General features: G+C 31.7%; 1 protein-coding gene across 1 annotated transcript; it reads left to right on the top strand.

Annotated features, from left to right (window-relative positions):
- The first annotated feature begins 15,929 nt into the window (after nucleotides 1-15,929).
- On the top strand, nucleotides 15,930-20,876 carry LOC120184025 (transcription factor TGA2.3-like). The gene is made up of 12 exons (XM_039188603.1): nucleotides 15,930-16,077; nucleotides 16,289-16,485; nucleotides 17,543-17,637; nucleotides 17,805-17,875; nucleotides 17,971-18,162; nucleotides 18,411-18,485; nucleotides 18,611-18,670; nucleotides 19,047-19,124; nucleotides 19,241-19,292; nucleotides 19,413-19,684; nucleotides 20,108-20,356; nucleotides 20,472-20,876. Exons 2-12 carry the CDS (start codon nucleotides 16,388-16,390, stop codon nucleotides 20,616-20,618), a joined length of 1,389 nt encoding a protein of 462 aa, XP_039044534.1. The 5' UTR covers nucleotides 15,930-16,077; nucleotides 16,289-16,387; the 3' UTR covers nucleotides 20,619-20,876.
- The last annotated feature ends 2,578 nt before the right edge of the window (nucleotides 20,877-23,454 follow it).

Raw genomic sequence — 23,454 nt, 5'->3', positions numbered from 1 at the left:
TTATTTTAATAGATTTTAAAAAAATGTTGTTAAAATATATTTTGAACACCTAGAATATCTGGGGGTGCGAGCGTTTAATGTTAAGAGGTTGATATATATAAAATATTACTTACAATAGTTCATGTTTAGTGGGATTTAAACACCTAAGCTATTTTTAAAAAATGATATCTATAAAATATTTTATAATAAGGTGAAATTACAAATATCAAAATTTATCGTATTACGATCATTTCTTATAAAATAAAAAAATAAATATATAAAACTAAAATAATGTCATAAAATAACTCTATAAACACGACAACTTATTTAAAAATTATCATCTTTTTGAACGCTCTTAAATATAAAATCATAATATATATATTTTTAAAGTGTGGGGCTCTTAGATTTTAAGGTAGTGTGACATGAGTTTAAATCTCACCGTGCACAATTCTTCGGTCTTGCACGAGTTTCCATTTTCGTGCATTCGAGGTACCTAATCTTGCAACCCTATGCTAGCGATTAACAAAGTCAAAAGATTATATCAATTGTTAGAACTCTATCCATTATTCAGAAAACGATATTTTACATATTTCTATTAATTAATTATATATATATATATATATATATATAAGTTTACGATCTATTTATATTGTGTAAAATCTTTTAGTTTTAATCATTTTCAAGACTATTAGATTGAGGAAAATCAAAGACTGAGATTAACTTTTCTTTTTTCTTATTGAATATATTCTCATTTATTACTATTAATCTCAGCCTTTGAAAGTGTAAAACTAAAAGAGTTTTACACAGTGTTAGTGAATCCTAACCCTATATATAGGATAGTTGGATGAGTCAATTTTAACCATATTTTTTCACTCATCAAACGGTTTTAAATCTATATGGTTTTAAATCTATATAAAACTAAAGAGTTTTACATTGTGTAAGTGGATCTTAACCCTATATATAGGAGCAATACCCGCTTACACTATGTAAAACTAACAAGTCTTACATTATTTTCTGGTGATTGGATTTAAATAAATAAATGACTTAGATTTAATTAAATTTTACAATCTACACATAAATATCTTTTAAGTAAGAGTAAAACACTATCTCTTTTTACCTCAATAAACCTTAAAACCCTAAATCATAAACCTTAAACTCTAAACCCTAAACTCTAACCCTAAAAAAAAACTACGGTGAGTTAAGAAATATTTATTTATGTATTATAATTTTAATTAAATCTAAATCATTTATTTATTTAAATTTAATAATTGTAATTTGGTGTAAGGCTTATTAATTTTACATAGTATAATTGGATCTTATATATATATATAACACGAGTTTATACTCTTCACTCAATCTTATTCCAACAATTTTTCTCTCAAGAAAACTTGACAAACATAAAGAAGAAACCAAGAAAGGACATGAGAGGCATTTGTGACCCTACCTATAGCATGAAAGATAAGAGTTGATTGACCTAGGGTTTAATATATGTGGAATTTGTGAAAAGTTACAAGGTTTACGTAATTGCAGAATCCTTTACTATTTTCTTTCCACAATTGACATGCTTGATGTGTTATTATTGCTTTGTGGCTTCATTTCATTGAGCCAAGTGGGAATCTTCCAAGACATGGGTTATAGACTTTGTAGCAAGAGTAGCTTTACACCATGATTGCTCTATCATTTATTTATGATAATATACATGCTTTTCAAAAAGAAAATATATTTATGATAATAAGAAAAATATATATTATATTCTTTTAATATCATGAGAAGATTTACAAGATAATATTTACTTATAATTGTTATTAATCATTAATAATGTATACATATATTATAGATATAACTGTTTGAATTTAAGACACTCATTTTAATCACTGAAGTTACTCAATAGACTCGTACAACTTCAATTAAATCATCGTAAGTTGATAAAATTATATCATAGAATAAATTTTATGTTTTAGGTATCAATAAAATAATAACACCTCATCAATCTTTTAAGAGATAAAAAATTGAAGTTTTTTCCAAATTAATATTCATTTTTATTTAATTTTTCAAATGATACATTTTTTGCCGTATAGAAAAAAATGTATTTTGTATTTATGTCTTTTAGAAAGAAGTATTTAATATGATGTGTGTTTTTCGATATCTAATTTTTTTTATATTTTTAAGATTAAATTAAAGTTATTTGAAATATGAAGACAAAAAAAAAAACAGAAATTAAGACAAACAATGTATTTAATGTGATATTTTAAATATAATTATATTATAAATTTTAAAAGATCATAACTCTATATTAGGATGATAATTTAACCCGAATCTGATAGGCTCTAACCTGATATGATCCGATAAGGTTGGATTTAAAAAAAATCAGGTTCGAGTCTGGTCGGGTCGAGTTTTTTAAGGGGTGAGATAGGATCGGGTCGAGTTCAGGTGGAGAGTGAAAAAAACTCCAACCAGATCGAATCTGAGGATAATAATGTAAATTCCTTTAAAAATGCTATTATTTTTTAATTAAGTCTTTTTATATCGGGTCAGGTTGGGTTGGATTTATACTCTAAAAATTCAGGTCAAGTTGAAGTCTATGGAGAATATATATTTTTCGAATCGGCTCAGGTGAAGCATATATAATTTTCAAGTTAGGTCAAGTTCGAATGGAGGATACATATTTTTAGATCGGATCGAGTTGACCAAAATCATGACTTTAACCCTGCCCTGTTGCCATCCCTACTCTATATTTGAATGTTCAATTGAGGTATTTATTTATTTTTAATTCTCACGACATTTTAAAATTTTACATTTTTATAAAACATATGTATATCATATTTATAGGATTTAATGACGTGTAATTTTATTAAATTTTTAATATTTTTTATTGTAATCCTTGTAATTTTAATTTCTTTCAATTTGACCATTGTGGTTCAAACAAAAAGTACAGCCAAACCAAAGTCGCTGGCAACTCACACTGCACCAGACAATGTCACAGTTGAAAAAAATAACGAAATAAAAGATTCAAAACTACTAATGAATACAAAAATATTTAATATTAAACACACAATTTTATTCTATTTTTCATTTTGATCCATGTAATTTTAATTTCCTATATAACTCTATTCCAATATACATATTACAACTTACAATGAGTTACATAGTATCATGATGCAGTACCTCATCCCAATCAACATCTCCTACGGAGATTATATATTGACGAGGCTCCTCTCAACCATGAAAAGCTTATCATGGTTGAAAATAGCCTCATCCTCCTTAGGCAACCCGTTCTTACAAAGACGGTCAATGGCGGTGCCATATGCTACAATATCAAGTTCAAAACCTCCTTCTTCCATCATCCTTAAAAACCCAACAGCTCAATCGATATTGTCGATCTTAAACAACCCATTTAAGTTTAGTACTGTAAGCAATTAAATTAGATTGAGAACTCACAGCCTAAAAAATCTTACTTGTTTGCAAAATTTTGCAGAAAATCCCCTATCAACCATTATGGCAAGAAGTTGGGTTGCCTTTGAGGTTGAGCTGTTTCAGAAAAGCCTGTATGATCACAATATAACAGATGCTATGAGGCAAACAATTATAATCCCCATGCTTGATTAGTGCTTAAACTATCCCTTATTTTGTGATTAATTACTCCTTTATTAGTTATTTTAAGTTGCTAGCTTGACCATTTTCATTCATTTTCAATGCATGACAGTAGATTCTAGAAATGTTGCTAAAACTGATGAAATTATGCAATTTTGGATTTTTTGGAGTCATGTCTGAATTAGTGGACATGACTTGGGCCATGACGTCGCTGACGTTGCGTCCAGTCAGCAACTTTTAGAAGGTCGAAACCGCAGTGGCATGAAGACTAAAGACTCATTCGAATTTTTAAATTCAAATTCAAAGTAGGATTTATTTTTATTTTTATTTTTTTAGTAATTATCTTTTAAATTTGAATATAAGTTCTTAGGGTTTTTGAGGACTATAAATACCCCATTGGGATAAGCCTCAAAGCATTGATTCATGCAATGAGCATTCAATCATTTTCAAACTCTCTTCTTTCTTTAGTTTAATAAAAGTTTTCCTTTTTCTTTTCGCTTTTATTTTCCTTTCTAATTTTTTACTTTATTTTCTTTCAAAATGCTAAGTATGATTTCTACCGTGCTTAGCTAAGTTTTCCATAGCCAAAGGCTAAAGTAATGACTCGATTCTAAATCATGAGAATTGAAAAGCACATCATACCCTTAACAGTTACATTTTTAGTTTTCAAAAATCAAGGATCGATAATCGACCATCCTTTTACAATCAAAGCGATTTTATTTCAAAAGTACACGTTGGAATAGAATTTTGGTTTCGATTAATTATTGGGAGTAAGGATAGCTAATGCTTCAGAAGGCGATCAACAAACTTTGTAGCCGTTACTGAATCATGAAACACGTAGACACCTCTCTTGAGTTAGAGTGACTGAAGCGTCCTTAAGTATCGAACGAGATAGCACCTAGTGAGAGGATAACCTCACTTTAATGAGACAATCTATGCTAAGGCATGGTTAGGTTTTCTTGGTTGCCTTAGTGGGACATTGGTAATGTGTGAGGCACTTTAGGAGATAACTAAGGTAGAGGACACGGACACTCACGAGGAGTAGGTTACATTGTCAGTGTTGTGTGGCCTTGGAGCCTTGGGTATGTACTGGTAATTATGAATATGAATTGCCTTAAGGGCATAAGACTCTAAAATACTGTTAAGCCTTTGCATAACGTTCCAAGAGAGAACGGTCAAAATACTAGTAAGTGAGGAAGCGTTCCCACCTTCTTTTATTGTAAATGATAATAAGACTAAAAATGAGAATGTTATTCGAACCCATTATGAACAACATTAAATTATGTGGCATAAGAATAGCTTTTGTTTGACACTTGGGAAACAACGAGGACACTTGAGATACTTGAGTGTATATATGTACTATTCGAATATGTGAGCAGATATATCCGGATACTCTCCCCTAGTGCTATGGCACTTTTGTATCAGTGCGATTGCACTTTTGAGCCAGTGTTGTGTCGGTCACTTTAATATCAGTTCTGTAGCGGGCACTTTAGTATCAGTGCTGAGGCACTTTTGTATATTAATGGCAATGTCTATATATATTATGTTTGGATGTGTATCATTCTTATCGCATTTTGTCATTTTGGTATTAGGGTTAGAGACCCTTTAGAGGTGAACTTATGGTGAGGCCCTTAGTGGAAGACTGAGGGAAGCATGAGATTCAGACTTTAGCGATTGAACTGTTAAACCCTAAGTAGGTAGCAGTTGATTTAGATCTTGCTTGTACATATGGCTTAGCACCATGTCTTTAGCATGCTTGCATTTGTGAACTCTTATACTGCTTTAGATTTGCGATTATATTGCTAAGCTCAACCTTCGGATGTTTTCCCTTGGTAGGTTATTAGCATGAGCAGTTCGTGGAGCATCGTCGTAGCAGGATTTCCAGCATCTCCGATAGAGTACTATACTATAGCTTAGTGGGCATATGTATCCCTAGGACCTTACTTATGCATTTCGTTTATTAAACTCAAAGTCTGTATTATATTCATTTTAAAGTGTTTGTCACGGAGCTTCGGTTTTGTAAAATATTTTATACCATTTATTTATGTTTTAAATTATGATATCATTCATTGTATTTAAAAGGAAAATGAATTGGTTTTTGAAAATCAGGGGTTGTCCCTACTGCCTAGTGTGACACTTTAGACCCAGTCGAGTTTAGGGTGTTACAGTAAATGTTTCCAAACAATCATTACATTATTTACAATTGCTTAATTCATGTTGTGTGTAATTTCTAGATATTATAAGAGAAAATATCAAGTGAGATATTGTTCTCACCCATTTCATTCAAAACCCCTTGTCATCTCCTTCGTCCGGGAGATACTAAATACATTGCCCTTAACCTTCAATTTGGAAAAGAGATTGAGCGCCTCCTTCAGCAACCCCTGTCGAATTATAAGAGATGCTATGGGGAAAACAATCATCATCTCCATGCTCCCAAAGAATCATTTCATTGTTTACAATCGCTTAATCCATGCTATGTGTAGTTTGCAGATATTATAGGTGACAACATCAAGTGAAATGTTGTTCTCCCTCATTGCATTCAAAAGCCTTGTTATCTCCTTTCAATGGCCCAAACTACACACAGCATGGATATAGTAATCGTAAATAACGACATCCGGTCTGTTTCCTTTAACCTTCGATTCGGGTAAGAGATCAAGAGCCTCCTTCAACAACCCGTTCTTACAAAGACAGTCTATGACGGTGCCGGATGCTACAATATCATCGTCATTAAAAACCTAACAGCTCTATCAGTATGGCTGATCTTATGCAACCAATCAAGTATAGTTCTGTAAGCAAATAAGTTAGGTCGATGCCCTTTTCTCAACCATTTCATCAAACAAACTCACAGCTTGAGAAAACTTTCTTTGCGAAATGCATTAATCGAAGTGGAAAAAGTTATATAGATTCCTTCCACCACTAACAATAGAAGAGAAAGAGCTGAGCTTGAAATGAAATCACGATTAACAAAGCACCAAAGACGAGAAGCAGAGAGGGAGAATGCCAAAGATGGTGTAAGAGGATGGCATTTGCCGTTTCTATTTAAACCCTGCAGATCCCTAATTAATTCCCAACAAAAAAAAGGGGTTAAAGTACACATTTAACATCTAAACTATCAGTTTTTGTCAGTTTTAGTACCTAAACTTTTATTTTTTTAAAAATCATTCCTAATTTCAATTTTTGTTTCATTTTAATATCTCGTTCAAAATTTAACGTTAAGTTTTGAAATAATTCAAAAGTTCAGGTACTAAAACGGGTCAAAACTGATAGTTTATGTACTAAATGCGTTAAGTTTTTAAAGGCATGTACTAAAATGGAATAAAAGTTAAACGTTAAGTATGATTTTAAAAAATTAAAAATTTAAGTACTAAAATGAACAAAAACTGATAGTTTAAATATTAAATACACAATTTACCCAAAAACCCAAATCGAACTACTAAACTGTGACTTGGTAAATAGATTTTTTTATGTTTTTTAAATTAAAAATAAATTCTTTTGAAAAAAATTAAACTATTTATTGTTCTATCATATATGAAGTTAATATGGTTAAAGAAATGAACTTAGTGAGTGACCTACTAGTTAATGAGAAAATTAATTTTTTTGAAGTTTTGAGCTTACGCAATTATGTTTTTAGAATGTGTACCGTCAATAATTAAAAAATTATGAATATATATTATGTTATAATCATCGGAAACTATAAATATTATATTTTTTGAATTTAAAAAAATATAAAAAACGTAAAAGAAACTGATAATCATGTAATTTACCCTAATTAAAATTACGATTGTCTTCCCAACTTCTTTATTCCTTTTGGGATATAAAAAACAATTTGTTTCTGTAAAAATAAATTACGTTTAGTTTCTGTTAATAGTATGGATTTTTAGGAAATTATATTAAAATTTTAATTTTATTAAAATTGGATTATAAATAAAAAAATATTTAAATTATATATGCGTATGAAAACTTTAAAAGGTGTGATCGCCCCCAATATCTTTTGATTTTTTTTATTGTTCACTCAAGTCGTACACCTGATTTTGATGGGTAAGTATCTCAGTAGGGATTTTCTGCATACATAAGAACTCGATCTCGAGACCTTGCTTAAACAATATCAAGTTGTTTACCACTTGAATCAACTCATATTAATTCGATCTATATTTGATTATATATATATATATAAACAATTAAAAACGAGAAGATGAAGTAAAGAAAAAACAAAGAATTCATCCCAACTATTTATTTTAATTCATTCCATAATCCTAAATCTATATAAAATAAAAACATTTTATATTATATAAATGAATTCAAACTCTAATATTTATATAATATTAGTGGACACATGATCATCACATGCAAGTGGCATGAAATTCATATTAAAAGCATGAAGAACTTATGAAAAATGCCGACCAAGGAAATAGTGCATGACTGGATACTTTATTTAATTCTAATGAACAATCAACTTCCAATAATGAGTGGAGTAATTCATATTATATTTCGGATGAATTATGTGTTTAGTACTTAAACTATTAGTTTTGGTCTATCTTAGTATCTTAACTTTTAATTTTTTCAAAATCATATTAAAGTTTAGTTTTTATTTTATTTTAGTACCCCTGTTCAAAATTTAACGTTAATTTTTGAAAAAATTGAAAGTTTAGGTACTAAAACCGACCTAAACTGATAGTTTAAGTACTAAACACTTTAAGTTTTTAATGGTTGATATTAAAATGAAACAAAAACTAAACGTTAGGTATAGTCTTGAAAAATTGAAAGTTTAGTTACTAAAACTGATAAAATCTAATAGTTTATATACTAAACGCGTTAACCTTATATTTTTTATGTGGCTAATATGTATTTAACCAAAAAATAATAATATACCTTAATTAAATGGTGACGTGTCACCGTCATATCAATGATTTAAAAATAGAATTATAAAACTTTCTAAAAGATTTAAAAATAGTATTTTAAAGAAAATATATATAGTATCAATAATAAAGCATTAAAATTGTGAAAAAATTGATTTTTTAAATACAAAAAATAAACAAATTAAAAGAAATAAAAAAACCAATAACATAATTAGTTGTTGGTATCAAAATACTAATATAATTTTTTTAACCATTTTTCAATCACACGATTGAAAATGTAATTGAATGTTCAAAATATTAAAAAAAAAGGAAAGAAAATTTTGTATTAGTGTAATTACAAAGACTAATTATGTTATCAACTTAGATGTAATATTACAAGAAGTAGAAGATAAAAAATGTAAACTATAGTAGATGGATTAAATTTTTAATTTTGACATGATTGAGGGATAAAAGTTAAAATTAGATCTTTTTCTATTTCTATATTAGAGTAAATTGTACAATTGGTCACCTAACTTTTAGGGTGTTTTCATTTTGGTTACCAAAATTTTAAAATTTTCAATACAACCACTAAACTTTTAATTCGCTTTCATGATGGTCATTTTTGTTAAAACTATTGACATGGCACGTTAGAATCATCTTCTTTCTCAAAAAATTATAAGTTTTTAGACCTCAAATTGACAACCATTGTTCTTCCTTTCAATGTCATTTTTTCCATTGTTCGATAGTTTTTCAGTTGCTAATATCATTGAACCACTCATTTTCTTCTCTTTCTTTTCATCAGTTCAAACGAGTTAAAAAATCTTTCATTCTCCTCATATCTCAATAAAAAATATAAATAGAAACTTTCTAATTCACCGTCAATTATCAAATCAGCTTAAAAATGAATCATAAAAATCTTATGGCCAAACATAGTCTTCTCACTGTAGGGATTAACCGACTACTGCGTCGTTCATCGTAAAATTACCAATATCGAGATAAATAGTTTTTATCTTCTCTATTTTTACGTCTTTATTTGATTTTGTTGTTGTTTATTATCTACTACTGTTGGTGGTTGTGATTATGGACAGTGACTGAATGAGATTAGTGAAGATGACTTGGGGTTTATCTTATCAGAAATGGTGGATGTGACTCATGATTGTAGTTTTTGGAACTTAAATTAGATGGTGGTTATGAATGATTCAACAATAGTAGAAAAATGATGAACTTTTTAAATATGGTGGATGTTTTGTTTAGAGGCGATGACGACAGTAAAAACAACAAGCAATGACTACACAAGCAAAATAAGGACAAATTAATTTAAGAGGCTTCAGATTTTTAGAAGAAGAAGAAGATGACCCTAACATGTGACATGATCATTTTTTGTGACAAAATAAATTTCTTCTTCTCGAATAAAAAATAAGGAAATTTAACGTAGTATAGGAGAAGTAGGGTCGAACCCATAACAACTAAGGAAATAGACAAATTACTTAGTTCTTGATTTAGGACCTCGGCGTGATTCGTTTGTTCACTTAATCCGTGCTACGGACAACTCATACAAAGCTTTCTGAATCTTTCCCAATAATCGTAAAAAACTTTCTTCTAGTTTTTGTCGAATCAAAAGAATCTCGTTTGCTTTGGCTGCTGGGAAGAACCTATCAAGAAAAATATGACTTATGCCAGCCCATGAATTAACTGAGTTTGTAAGTAAGTAAAATAACCATTTCGGCTAAGGAAAAAGGAAATGCTTTCAATTTTGTGTGATCTTCGAAAACTCCCTTTGGTTTCATGCTGGAGCAAACCATTTGGAACTCCGTCAAGTGCTTGTGCGGATTTTCATTGGGAAAACCTCGGAAAGTGAGAAGAAGATGAATAAGGTCGGTCTTCAATTGAAATGGAACTTTACCTTGTGGAAATGCTATGCAAAGTGTCGTTTGAGTAGCAGGAGCTGTGGCTAGCTCTCGGATCGTTTGTTTTTCAGCCATTGAGATCTAATCTTCGTTGTTTGATTCGATGTAGGAGTCAATTTCAAATTCTATTTCTAGATTTGGATCGGTTTCTGAACTATTCTCTTGTTTTTCCTGTCTTTTTTTTTCTCATAAAGTTTCTGCGTGGAGTCTTCAAGCTCTTGCTTCAATCTCCGGGTCAAAATCTAGTAATTCTCCTAGGTTATTCCTGGTCATAAATAAAAAACTAAAGAAAATATTATGTAACTGTTGTTAGTCCCCAGAAACGGTGCCAATTTGACGTGGTCTTTTTTCGTATCAAAATAAATTTCTTATTCTCGAATAAAAAATTAAAAAAAATTTAAAATAGTATAAGAGAAGTAGGGTCGAAACCATAGGGACTAAGGAGATATATGAATTTCTTAGTTCTTGATTTAGGACCTTGGTGTGATCTTGGTTGAAATAAAATGTGTAATACCCCCAAAATGTTAGTTAGTGACCAAAATGTAAGTTTTGAAAACCTAATAGCTAAAATATAAAAATTGGAAAAGATTTGGGACTAAAGTGATATTCCTAAAATGAATTTTTATTCCATAAATGGATAGTTTACTCTTGAGAGTGAGATTTTATTGAAATCAGATTCTTTATTCAAAATTTATGTTAAAAACTAGAAATAGTTAAAGTCTGGTATTAATTCGATAAATCGAATCGAATAGAAGTTTTGGGAAAATTTGAAGGATGATAAATTAGACTTAAAAATATTATTTCCACATTTTAAAATGATGGAGAATAATATGGATCATTGGATTTGAGAACTTATTTCCATGTTTGATTTGGAATGTTGGATCAAAGTGGCAAGATTGTAATTTTTGGAAAGTTGCTTGGTTAGATTGGAAAAGGGTGAAATATTTTGTTCATATTTGACTTTATAATGATGATAAGGGTTATGTGTCTTGGTATGAATGTAATTATCAAGTTTCATTAATGGTAAAGTTGTCATTTCTCATTAAATAAATTTTATATTCATTTAAGCTTAAATACATGATAAATTAACATGAAATTAACTAAAATTTCATGAAAACTTGGTCATATTTCTCCTCGATTTCGTGGCCTTCATACCCTAGGTAAGAAAATTTTTATTTTTCATTTTAAGCCAATTTATTAGGCTTTTGGATTAAGACGTGAAATAGAAAATTGTTCTATTCAATGAGCTATATCTTTGGTACCATTGTTGCATGCTAATCTTGATTGAGTTTAAAGATCTCAAATTTTAGGGTTTATGTTTGCATTAGGGTTTATAAAATTGATGATAGATTTTGAGGTTTTTGAGGTTGTAGAATCATTTCCAAGCTTGTTTGATGATTAAATCATGATCAAACCTCCTAGAAATGCATTTGATAGTTTCAGCCTAACATTAAAAATTAGGGGAAATTGTGATTTGATTGTAGAGACTTTATAAGGTTGAATAGAGGTTGATTTCATGCTAGAATTGAATCAAAACCAAGTGAAATCATGGAACCCTAGACTTGTACTATTCATCCTTCGCTTTTGATGATGAGAAAAATTATGGAAAAATTATGTAGGGGCTGAAAATGATATAGGAAGTATTCTACAAGCCTTAGGAAAAAATTTTGGGGACCATTTTGTAATTTTATGAAAGTTCAAGAACCTATTTGACAATTATGGAAAATAATGGGAACTATGTGTAATGGTTCAATAGTTGATGTACTATGCTGGAAATTAATGTTTGAGAGTTGAAATTGAAGTTAGGATGTGAAATTAGATTATTTTGGGAAGTTGGTAAAAGTTGAGGCTTGAATTATAAATATGGAAAAGTTGGAAGCTTAAGTGAAAATGTTATGTGAAATTTGGATTAAATGGAATTTGAATGGTCAATTGGAAGTGTTAAGGTCAACATTTATGTTGTGACATAGAATTAGTATTGAAAGATTTTTAGGAATTTATTTTCTAATGTGTGCCTATGTTAGTAAGATTCTAACATGTGGTTTGAATTTGTATATGTTTTGTAATGGTGCTCATTTACATTGTGTGATTGAAATCAAGATCAAACATTATTAAAGTTAAGGAGAAGCTTAATGATGAAATGTGAATCTCTAAGGAAGGTTTGCAAGATAAGGACACAAGGTGAGTGCAAATTTAATTTGTACTTATGTTATCGAACAAACATTGGCTTGCGATGAACCAGTGACATAGTTACTATGGTAAGAAGCGACTCCTAATTTTTAGATGTTTTGTGATTCATGCATATTTGTTCATTTGGTAAGCTAATCGAATTAGTGAATAAGCTGAAATTGCAAATTGGTGAAATCAGCCTAGAAATTATGTTCTCAACAAGTTTAGAAAATCACCATAAATTATACGGAAGTTATTAGAGGATGAATATTATATCGTTGTATTCTTATATCAGTATAGTTTCGTTTAAAATAAACGGATACTAATTTCAAAAAGTATACAAAAAGATATGAATTTTTAATCGAGAATAGGTCAGAAAATAGGGCAGCAGATTCTGCTCAAAACAGATTTTGTAAGTCAACTTTGAAAATTTACTATAAATTGTACAAATTGAACTAGAAGAAGTGTCTTAAATGGTTTGATTCATATTTGAGTCTATTTTTCATTGGTATAAATTTAATATTTTTTGAGTGAGTATATTAATACAAAATAATATTTCTTTAAAGGTAGTGCAAACTGCTAGAATACGAAATTGTGATGAACTTCTTAATAGAAGTGAATTTAAAGTAGAGGATCAAGCTTAAAGCTTAGTGAGGCTTATATTTTGACTTGTATAAATAGTTTTAAAGTGAGTGTATTTACTATGTAATGATATGATATGAGGATGACTTGCGATGAGTCAACCTCGAATGTTTTTACTAAGCATATTTTTAACGTATTCTGAAGTACTTTCATAATGTTTATGAAAATGATTTTATTGAAGGATTTTAGGGTATGAATTGTCCTAAAATAATTGGATGTATTTTACTCTATTTAACATCTATTGGTGTTTCAGAATAAATGTTTAATATGCGTTTTGGGATATGACAACCTATTGTATGTACATTGAGAGTCATAGGTGCATTTCGACATAAGTTGAGTATGATGGTTATCAATCGATTTTGTTTAATGCATTATTGCATTTTTGTACCAGTACTTTGTGTATTATGGCACTATGTGTGCAATAATGGTGTTCATAATGAGCACTTAATACCTTGAATAAGGTGGTTATCGATCAATTTTGTTTAATGCATTTGTTGCATTTTCGTATTAGTACATTTGCGTACTTTTAACACTATGTGTGCATTGATGGTGTTCATAATGAGTTTGTGAATTACCATTTCGATATATTAGTATAATGTTGTTGTTACTACGGTACCTATACTTTCATTTAACACTTATGCGCAATTTATGTACCTTGCATTCTCATCTGTCATACATTAGGCTATGAATGAATATTTTTGAATAGACAAGTTGATAAGTATGCTATGCATATGAAATAATGTTTCGTAGGTTATGTGATAAGAATTTGGCTTATCAAGTTAGTTTTATATGTTTATATATATATTATACGATATGATTCATATTTTGATCTTTTATACCTTACTTATGCTTTAAAATGTTTTACTCACTATTCTTATGCCTCACTAAGTGTATGCTTAGCGTGTGATGATTTTCACGCATAGGTAAATTAAAGCGGAAGGAGTAGGGAGTTGAGCTTGACATCAATCACTAAGGAGTATTTATAAATAACAATAATGACATTCAACTGTGTTTCAAAATTTTCTAGCTGTCATGTATACTAGTATGAAGTGTTTGCAAACTAGAAGTATATTTAGTATTAAATATAATTTAATATAAACAGATATTATAATACTAAACCATGCTTTAAAAGGAATTTTAAATTAGACATTTTTATTTATTATATGAACAAAGTCAAACTGCTTGTTACTACCCTGAGATCGGATTTGAATTAGAAGTTGAAATATTATATTTTGAATTCCTCTGATTATTTATTTTATAATAAATATACAAATATGAAATTTGGGAAAGAAACCAGATTTTACCTATTTTGGGTTAATAAATGTTTTGAATATTTGACGTGACGTCTTTAACTAGTAAGAGTACAATATATGGGTTAAGGGTGTTACAAAATGAAGTGGGGGTTTATGGTTGAAGAGAAATAAAATGCAAGAAAAAATGAAATTGAAAGGAAAATTGTAAAGAAAAGAAAAGAAAAGAAATTAACGAAAGCGAAACCTTGGAAAATCAATGGATTGAATCTGCCTTGTGCATTCACTCTGACTCAAATTCTTCGGATCATCGAAATAGATTTACCCTTCGGGATTCACGTCAGTTACTTTGTCTACAAGGACAGATCCTCGCGATTAACTTGTATACTGAATACCCAAGCGCAATTCTTCGATTTTGGATTTGGAATTTGATATAGTCAACATTAGTTGTTGTAGATCAAGAACCATTTAAACACATAAATCTGACTCGGATAGTTGTTTCCATAAAAAACATTTCTGATCTCAATTCCCACTTTACCATCAACTTGCTAATTGTGTTTTCGGGAAGTTCATTTGCTATCAATTAGCCGATCCTTCCTCTCACATGTTTAATCACAACAACATTCCGACCATCGACTATCTTTGGTTTTGAAAATTGTTTTGATTTGAAATAAGCATAAAAGAATTTGAGAAATGTATCCAAAGTTACTTCAGTGCTTTTCAATTCTCACATTAGAATTGAGTCATCGCTTAGCCCTCAGCTTAGAAGAAAATTAGCTAAGCATGACCATAGTCATACTTAGCATATTAAAAACAAAAACTTTAAAATAAAATAAAGAAACAAAAGTAAAAGAAAAAGAAAAAAATATAAAGAGAAAGCGAAGAACAAACTAGTTCGAATTGTTGAATGATGAACGAGTGATGATTAAGGCTTACCCTTAGAGGGTATTTATAGCCTTCTAAAACACTAGAAATGCACTCAAAATACAAAGAAAAAGATAAATCCTAAAAACTTGAATTTTAAATTGCTTGAAATGCTCTAGTCGTTCATCCATATTCTAGAAGTTGTTGATTGGATATTTTAGAAGTTGCCGACTCACTGCCACATCATTATTTCACGCTCAATATCTCAGCCTTGATTCCAGAACAAAAAGTGCAGTTTTCAAACCTATTAAACACATTTTTCAACAGAGACCTTCCTGCACAAAAACATAAAAAATCGTCTAATTCAATAGTAATCATGAACTAACAAAGAGCATTAAAGCACACAATGTAAAACAAAATAAACACTCGTCAACATGTCACACCGTCATTTCTTAACACAACTAAAGAGCGTTACCGTAATTAGAGTGAATTAAAAGTTTAATGATCATATTAAAAGTTTAGTAATCAAAATATAAATTTTTTTAAAAGTTTGGTGACTATTTACGTAGTTTACCTTTTGTATTAGTGTATTGACTAATTCATTCTTACATCTATAAAAAATGTATAAAAAAAAATGGAGGAATACTCCCTTTTAAAAAACATTTCTTACCCCTCAAATAAGCGTTGTTAGGGTTTTCCTTTTTCTTCTTCTTCTTCTTGTTTGTTATCTCCTTTATTTACTTTCTTGAGTAGTTTTAGTTTTTGCTGAGCAATTTCTTCTCAATTCAAGTCGTGTCTAATCGTTGGGCGTTAAGTTTTCAGCCCAGAGCAGAAACCAAGGTTAGTTCGTAGTTCAAGTCAAATTATTTAGCTATCTGGGTTTTTTTTAGATTTGGGTTTTTGTTTTTTGGTGGCAAAACTGTACGGATATGAATATAGTTCGATTTCTTCTTGTTTTTGGTTTTTGACAAGTTTGATTATATATAGCTTACAGATATCATTTTGGGTCACTTTTATCTGAGTTATTGGGTATTTTTTTTGGTTGATTCAGTGAACGAAATTGAAGAAATGGAATAGGGATTTGCAGTAAAAGGATATAAGACGAAGAAGAAGAGAAGTTTTTGGACGATGATATGTTTGGCCGTGATTGATGGGCAGTAGGACGGTGAATAATAGTGTAGAAAATAATAAGAAAGATTCAGCAGCTATGCCGAGCTACGTTCCTTCAGTACCCACTTCAAATCCCAGGTTTTTCTTTTGATTTTAGACTGTTCATGAACTTTTGATTGCTTTTTCTATGAATTCGTCGGTTTACCTTCTACATGAGCTTTGTACTGGATATATGTTTGTGTATTTGGTTGTTGGGACATCTTCAATTTCTTAGTTATTAAACTTGTGCTAAGGTAGAATTGGTCTGTGTAGGTATTAATGAAGCAGTTGAATTTAGACTTGTGATGGAAGAAGGAGAATTCGTGGATTTTAATGTTCGCTATAAGTATAGGATAAAATTAATATTACTAAGGGGGCGGAACTGGGAGATGGTATGTTGTTTTTTTGTCTTTTATGTCCTTAATAAGTTATCTAGGGAAAAATGATATTATATTGATTGAAAGGTTCATGTCGTGATGAGAAGCCCTTATTTTTTCCTATGTAAGTGTTAAGGTGATATGGTTATATTTGATAATTGCCCATCTCTGGGTGCACTTCAACACTTTTAAGATGGGCGAAGGAGAATTCATGGCCTTTTAGTTCGTTATTAGTATAAGATAGTATTACTAAGGGGTGAGGCAAGGAGTTAATCTATTGTTTTTTGTTGTTTATGTTGTCGGTTTGTCATCTGCGGACAGAAAGGTAATATATTGCTTAAAGGTAATATATCTACAGGTGTTAAGGTTGTAGGTTATATTTGATAATTGCTTGTCCCTGGCTTAACTTCAAGTTTGCAATTTTAAGCATCCATAGTAATCTGAAAGAATTAGGAATCTTTTTATATGCTGGTTGACATCTGTTCCGGAATGCCTTTGTTTATCAACTTTCTGTTTTCTTATAATTATTATTATTCAAGAATCTGAGAATTTTGCTTTTACTTTTAAACTGGGATGCTGGACGTTTTGTATTATTATTATTGTGAGAATATTCAGTCGGCCTCATTATAACTATGAATGTAGATTTTTTCATGCCCTGTTACTGTGAAATATTCCCGTGTAGCCTTTTCTTCTTGGCTAGGAATATAGACCTAATCTTGAACTTATTAAATTATACTGCCTTACAATTAAACATGTGGTTTTAATGACATGGATTTCAGTGGCACAGAGGCAAATGCCGTTCGTTCTTCTCAAATTCCAGACTTTGGAACCCTTGAGCATTTCCGCATAGAGGATGCTATTGATCTTACCAGACGTATGTAATTATGGGCTTCAATTTTCTTCGTTTATATCCTTTGTCTTGCTTGTTCAATTTTCTTGTGTCATGAAGTTGAAGTTACATGATTATTTAGCATTTTTTTCTTGTTTTCATTATGGGCTTTATTTGATATATATTTTCAATTGATAATGTTTTCTTCTTAGATCCTTTATTTAATCAAATAAAGGCAAATAGCCAGGCATTAGCTGATGCTCAGTTTGGTGCTTTAAGCAAGGTAGGCATCTATCTCCAGAAAGTTGTGTTTGTGCTTCAAACTTTCGACATAAATTCAGTTACTGAGTTCTTTTTGTGCTTGTGTATATGTGTAAGACACTTGCATCCGCAGACAGCAATCACTCTGCTGCTGTTGTGGGGCCCCAACCATTATCTGTTCTGAAGGATATCCAACCAAATCTTGCACATATATCAGTTGGTCGGGAGAACTGGGGGGATTCCAATATGGTGGATGGCAGCCCCAAGACCGATACGTCAACAGATGACACTGATGAGAAGAATCAAAGGGTGATGCCTCTTCAAAATTCATGATCAAATGTTTTAAGATCGTAGTGTTTAAAACCTTTGCTTTGTGGGGGTTTCGTTTTCATTTCACCTTGTTGACAACTGAATTTTTTTCTTTCATCATTGTGAAATAATCAAAGGAAAAATGTATTTACATATATAGGATGCGTATGTCCATGCATGTATTTATTGTGTTGGAGAATCTGCTTACTGGCTGGTAGTGAATCTTAATTGACCATCCTTTTGTGCAGTTTGGAGGAGGTCAAACAAATGCTACTGCGGCTTCCGATTTTAGTGACAGGTCAAAAGATAAAACTGATCAGAAGGTCGGTGTTTATTATTATTATTGCTTTTAAATTGAGATAGCATGAATGTTATATTGTTAAATCAATTTGTTCTTGTATGGTATTGATGAACTAACCATATTTCCTTTTCAATGACTATTTTGCAGACATTGCGTAGGCTTGCTCAAAATCGTGAGGCTGCAAGAAAAAGCCGGTTAAGGAAAAAAGTATTTCATTGATAAAACTTATTTAATCTTTTTAACTTTATCATGCTTTGATACTCTAGATTTGTTATGTTCTTGTGGCAACTATGTATCAAAGTACAGTTTGTTTGTTTGTCTGTGTCTTATTAAAAATTCAGAGGCCACTTATAAAATTCACTGTAAAATTGTGTTGGAATTACACAGTTATGTCCCCATCGTAGCCTTACTCCTATTGATTTCCCCTTTTGGACATAATATCATCTGACCATGTGACAGAGGATGAAAGAACAAAGTTGTGACCCTTTATTTATTTATTTATCACAATAATTAAAGCTTGTATATTGAAATTATTAGTGTATATTCCTTTATTCTTAACCCTTTTTCTGCTTTCAAAAACTAGGCGTATGTGCAGCAGCTAGAGAGTAGTCGACTGAAACTGACACAACTTGAGCAAGAGCTGCAGCGAGCTCGTCAGCAGGTCGGCTTTATGTTAACCCATCATTATTGTGATGTATCATATGCATTCTTTGATTTTCCTAATAATGCTGTCTATTATGCCTTCATTTTTCATTGTTTTTGCTTCTTTCACTGTAGGGTATATTCATTTCAAGCTCTGGAGATCAATCTCATTCAACGAGTGGAAATGGTAAGTAAGCTTTATTTTCGTCATTGAAATTTGAAAAATGATTTTGTGATTTGCTTATAGGGGCTTGGAGTTCAAGTAATTATAATATGCTATGACACTGGCTTTTGGCCTGCTGTACAGGTGCTCTGGCATTTGATGCTGAATACGCACGGTGGCTAGAGGAGCACAATAGGCATATAAATGAGTTGAGGACTGCGGTCAATTCACATGCTGGTGACACTGAACTTCGCACTATTGTCGACAACGTCACAGCACAGTTCGATGACATTTTCCGTTTGAAAGGTATCGCTGCAAAAGCTGATGTTTTCCATATCTTATCAGGAATGTGGAAAACACCAGCCGAACGTTGTTTTCTGTGGATAGGTGGCTTCCGTTCATCTGAGCTTCTTAAGGTTGGTAAATTCTTACAACCTCTATGTTATGATCCCAAGTCCATGCAGTGTTGTTATGATAGGGTTCCAAGATGTCTCTCCCATGTTGGTCTATGCATTATCTTTGTGCTTCAGTCGACCCTTATAGGATTTGTCACTCAAAGATGTACCTTGGTTCAGACAAAGGACCTCTCACATATGAGATTTTTTTTTTCTGCAACACGAATACTGATCGAGCTCCTTCGGGTGACAAATCCTTGAGGGCCATTTGCCTGAAGAATACAATATTTTTTATATAAGTGTATGCAGATGCTACAGCCAAATCTTGATGTGTAGCGTGACGCATGGGAGATATCCTGCAACCTGGTCATAACATGCAGTCCTTAATTGTCAACCATGTTTGTTTATCTATAGTTTTCTAAGCTTAACCGGTCTTGCTCGCAGCTTCTTGCAAATCAGTTGGAGCCTCTAACTGAGCAACAGTTCATGGGTATCGAGAACTTGCAGCAATCATCCCAGCAGGCTGAAGATGCTTTGTCACAAGGGATGGAAGCATTACAACAATCATTGGCAGAGACGTTGGCCAATGGCTCACCTGCCCCATCGGCACCGTCTGGGAATGTGGCAAATTATATGGGTCAAATGGCCATGGCCATGGGAAAGCTAGGAACCCTCGAAGGGTTCCTTCGTCAGGTACTTCTTGGCGTGCAGGGGAGAACGGGAAAGGTTTTTTGTGTTAATGATTTAATAAACATTTGGATTTGGGGTGATTGCCAGATTAATAATCTCTCTTCTTATAACATACCAGGCTGATAATCTACGCCAGCAGACACTTCAACAGATGCACCGGATCCTGACTACCAGGCAATCAGCTCGTGCCCTTCTTGCAATAAACGATTATTTCTCTCGGCTTCGAGCTCTCAGTTCTCTCTGGCTGGCCCGGCCACGCGAATGATCAGTAGATATAAAATCCATCTCTATGAAACCCGAGATTCCATACCGCTGCCGTTCTTATTCAACATCGACATCCTGAATCTTCCGGTAAGCAATGGCTACCTTTGATGTGTCTAATGTCGGGAACGATAACGCTACGTTCGATTATAATGTTGTTGGTAAAGTTGTTGTACGTTGGCTACAGATTGTTGTAAAAACGATAGACGATAGGTCGAATAATAATGTGATTAGTTTGATGCTTAGAATTCAGGAATAAAAATTGTTTATGTATATAATTTTATAGCATGGCAGAGAAATCCTATGCAAGTTGGAACATAGGGAGTATCAACATGTGATTAACAAAAGTTCTGGCTCAATCGATCCAAGTACTCCACACAGATACATACACTAATCCTATAGATAGGGAGGGCAACAGGTGGGGTGAGGGTTGAATTTTTGGTTAATTCGACCTGACTTGAAAATATATACCTCACCCGAAATCGATCCGACTAAAAAATTTTATATCTTCCATACGACCCAAAAAATATATACATCCCACCCGACTTCGATCTGATCCGAATTTTCGGAGTATAAATCCGACTCGATGTGACCCGAGATAAAATAAAGACATAGGTGTTGTTTGTTTGCCTCTTAATGGAACCATTCAGTGTGAATGTTAAACCGTTCAACATTTAGCGCGTTTGTTTCGTACTTCTGAATGATTAAGTGCTGACTGATTCAGCAAAACATTGTTGAATGATTTAGTACATAAGTACATTCTAATGATTCAGAGCCATTATCAAACAGCATGTCACATTCAGAGTTAATTCATTTAGAGTCTTTGAATCATTTAACATTTGAATCATTTTGCGCTTAATCATTCTGAAGTAAACAAACAACCCTTTAATTTAAAAAAATAATAAAAATTTCAAGGAAAATATATTATTATCCTCAGATAGTGTCAGGGTTTTTTCACAATCCACTCGAATCCGACCCGACCCGATCAGACTTAAAAATCAAGACGAGTCGAATCAGAACCTGTTGGATTTCAGGTTAAATTGCGATCCCTACCTATGATATAATTGTATAGAAGAGTCGTGTACTATGCATTTTTTTTTACAAATATCATAATTTTATTCTTTTTTGGTCTTTCTATTTTTATAAAATTAATACTTTTCGCCCTAAAAACAACTTGTTTCATTAATTCTATTAGATGGAGTAACTAATTGTGACTTATTTCACACAATGTGTACCGTTGGACAAATATTATGTACAATTTTTCTCGATTTATCGTCTTTTCTAAATGTGCAAGTGATTTGTTCAAGTATACAAAATATATCATAGACAACGTTTAGCTTTTGTTTCATGTTAGTATCTCGTCGTTAAAAATTTAATGCGTTTAGTACCTAAACTATCAGCTTTGATCCGTTTTAGTACCTAAACTTTCAATTTTTTTTTCAAAACTTAATGTTAGATTTGAATAGTGGTACTAAAACAAAACAAAAATTAAAATTTAGGTATGGTTTTGATCGATTGAAAGTTTAGGTACTAAAAGGGACCAAAACTGATAGTTTAGGTACTAAACATGTAATTTATCCATTTATTTTATTTGTTTACTATATATTAAATGATTTCTTCTAGAAGTAAAAGTATAGAACAACACATTCACATACCATTGTTAGGAGGTTCAATGAAGAACTTGTGGTGTAGGGAGAGTTTGGTGGTGGTTGTGGTGGTGGTGGTGGGTGGGTGGGTGGGTTAGGCCAACAAAATGAAGGGTTTGGCTTTTATTAACGGCATTCTCACCGATCAACACCCCTTCATGTAATCTTCATTCATTGCGCCCTCTTAAATGTATAACCATCCTATTCAATGGGACATTTATTGGCACCAATTCACTTTGGACACAATTTTTTTTTTTACAAACTCATAAATCAATTCATAATTTCATAAAGTTTAAATCGATTAGATTTTGTTAACAACTTATAGAGTAAGCGGTTAACCATTCTCAACTGACATATACCATTTCCTTAGGTTGTGGGTCTAATAAACATTTTTTTCGACGTAATTTGATTTTTAATTGAAATTTTAAATTGGATTAAAGAATATGTTTTGCAAAGCACATGAAAGATATTATTTTAATAAGTAAATTATTAAAATCCAAAGATTTGGGTAAGCTTAAATCTTGCATGCCCATTCAATATTACTATTTGGTAATTCAATTTAAGAATGGCAACGGGTCGGGTTCGGGGCGGATTTTGCTCGCCCCGTCTCCGACCCCGACCCGATCCCCGACGAGTTTTTTATCGGGGCGTCCCGTCAAAGATTTTTTTGCCCCGTCCCCGAATCCGACCCGAAATATTATACCCAAACTCGAACCTGAACCTAAACCCAAAAATATTTTTTTATATAATTAATATAAAAAATATAAAATATTATATATATAATTAATATAAAAAATATAAAATAATAATATATATATATATAATCGGGGCGAGGATACCTTGCCCCGATCCCGACCCGAAAAAATCCCCGAACCCGAACCGACCCGAACTTGACCGAGTTTCGGGTTTCTCGGTCGGGTTCGGGTTATACTGTCATCCCTAATCCAATTTTGAGCTAACTTAGATCCCGAGCTGTAAATGAGATGAGACAGATCGTGAGTTATTTAAGATCAACTCGGTCAAAGTTTGATAAATACTTGACCTGAATAGACTCGAATCGAGCTCGAACACGACTCAAGTTCTTAACGAGCCGAAACGAACTACTTGATACTCGACTCGAAAAACTCACGAGCAACTCAAAAATATAATATATTAATTTTTTTTTCAATTGAGTTTGAGTTATGAGTTTGAGCT

This window comes from Hibiscus syriacus, unplaced genomic scaffold (assembly GCF_006381635.1).
Source record: "Hibiscus syriacus cultivar Baekdansim isolate YM2019G1 unplaced genomic scaffold, ASM638163v2 tig00112856_pilon, whole genome shotgun sequence".
In the NCBI taxonomy this organism is placed as follows: domain Eukaryota; kingdom Viridiplantae; phylum Streptophyta; class Magnoliopsida; order Malvales; family Malvaceae; genus Hibiscus; species Hibiscus syriacus.
The sequence above is the reverse complement of the archived record's forward strand: the minus strand, read 5'-3'. Positions and strand labels throughout refer to the sequence as shown.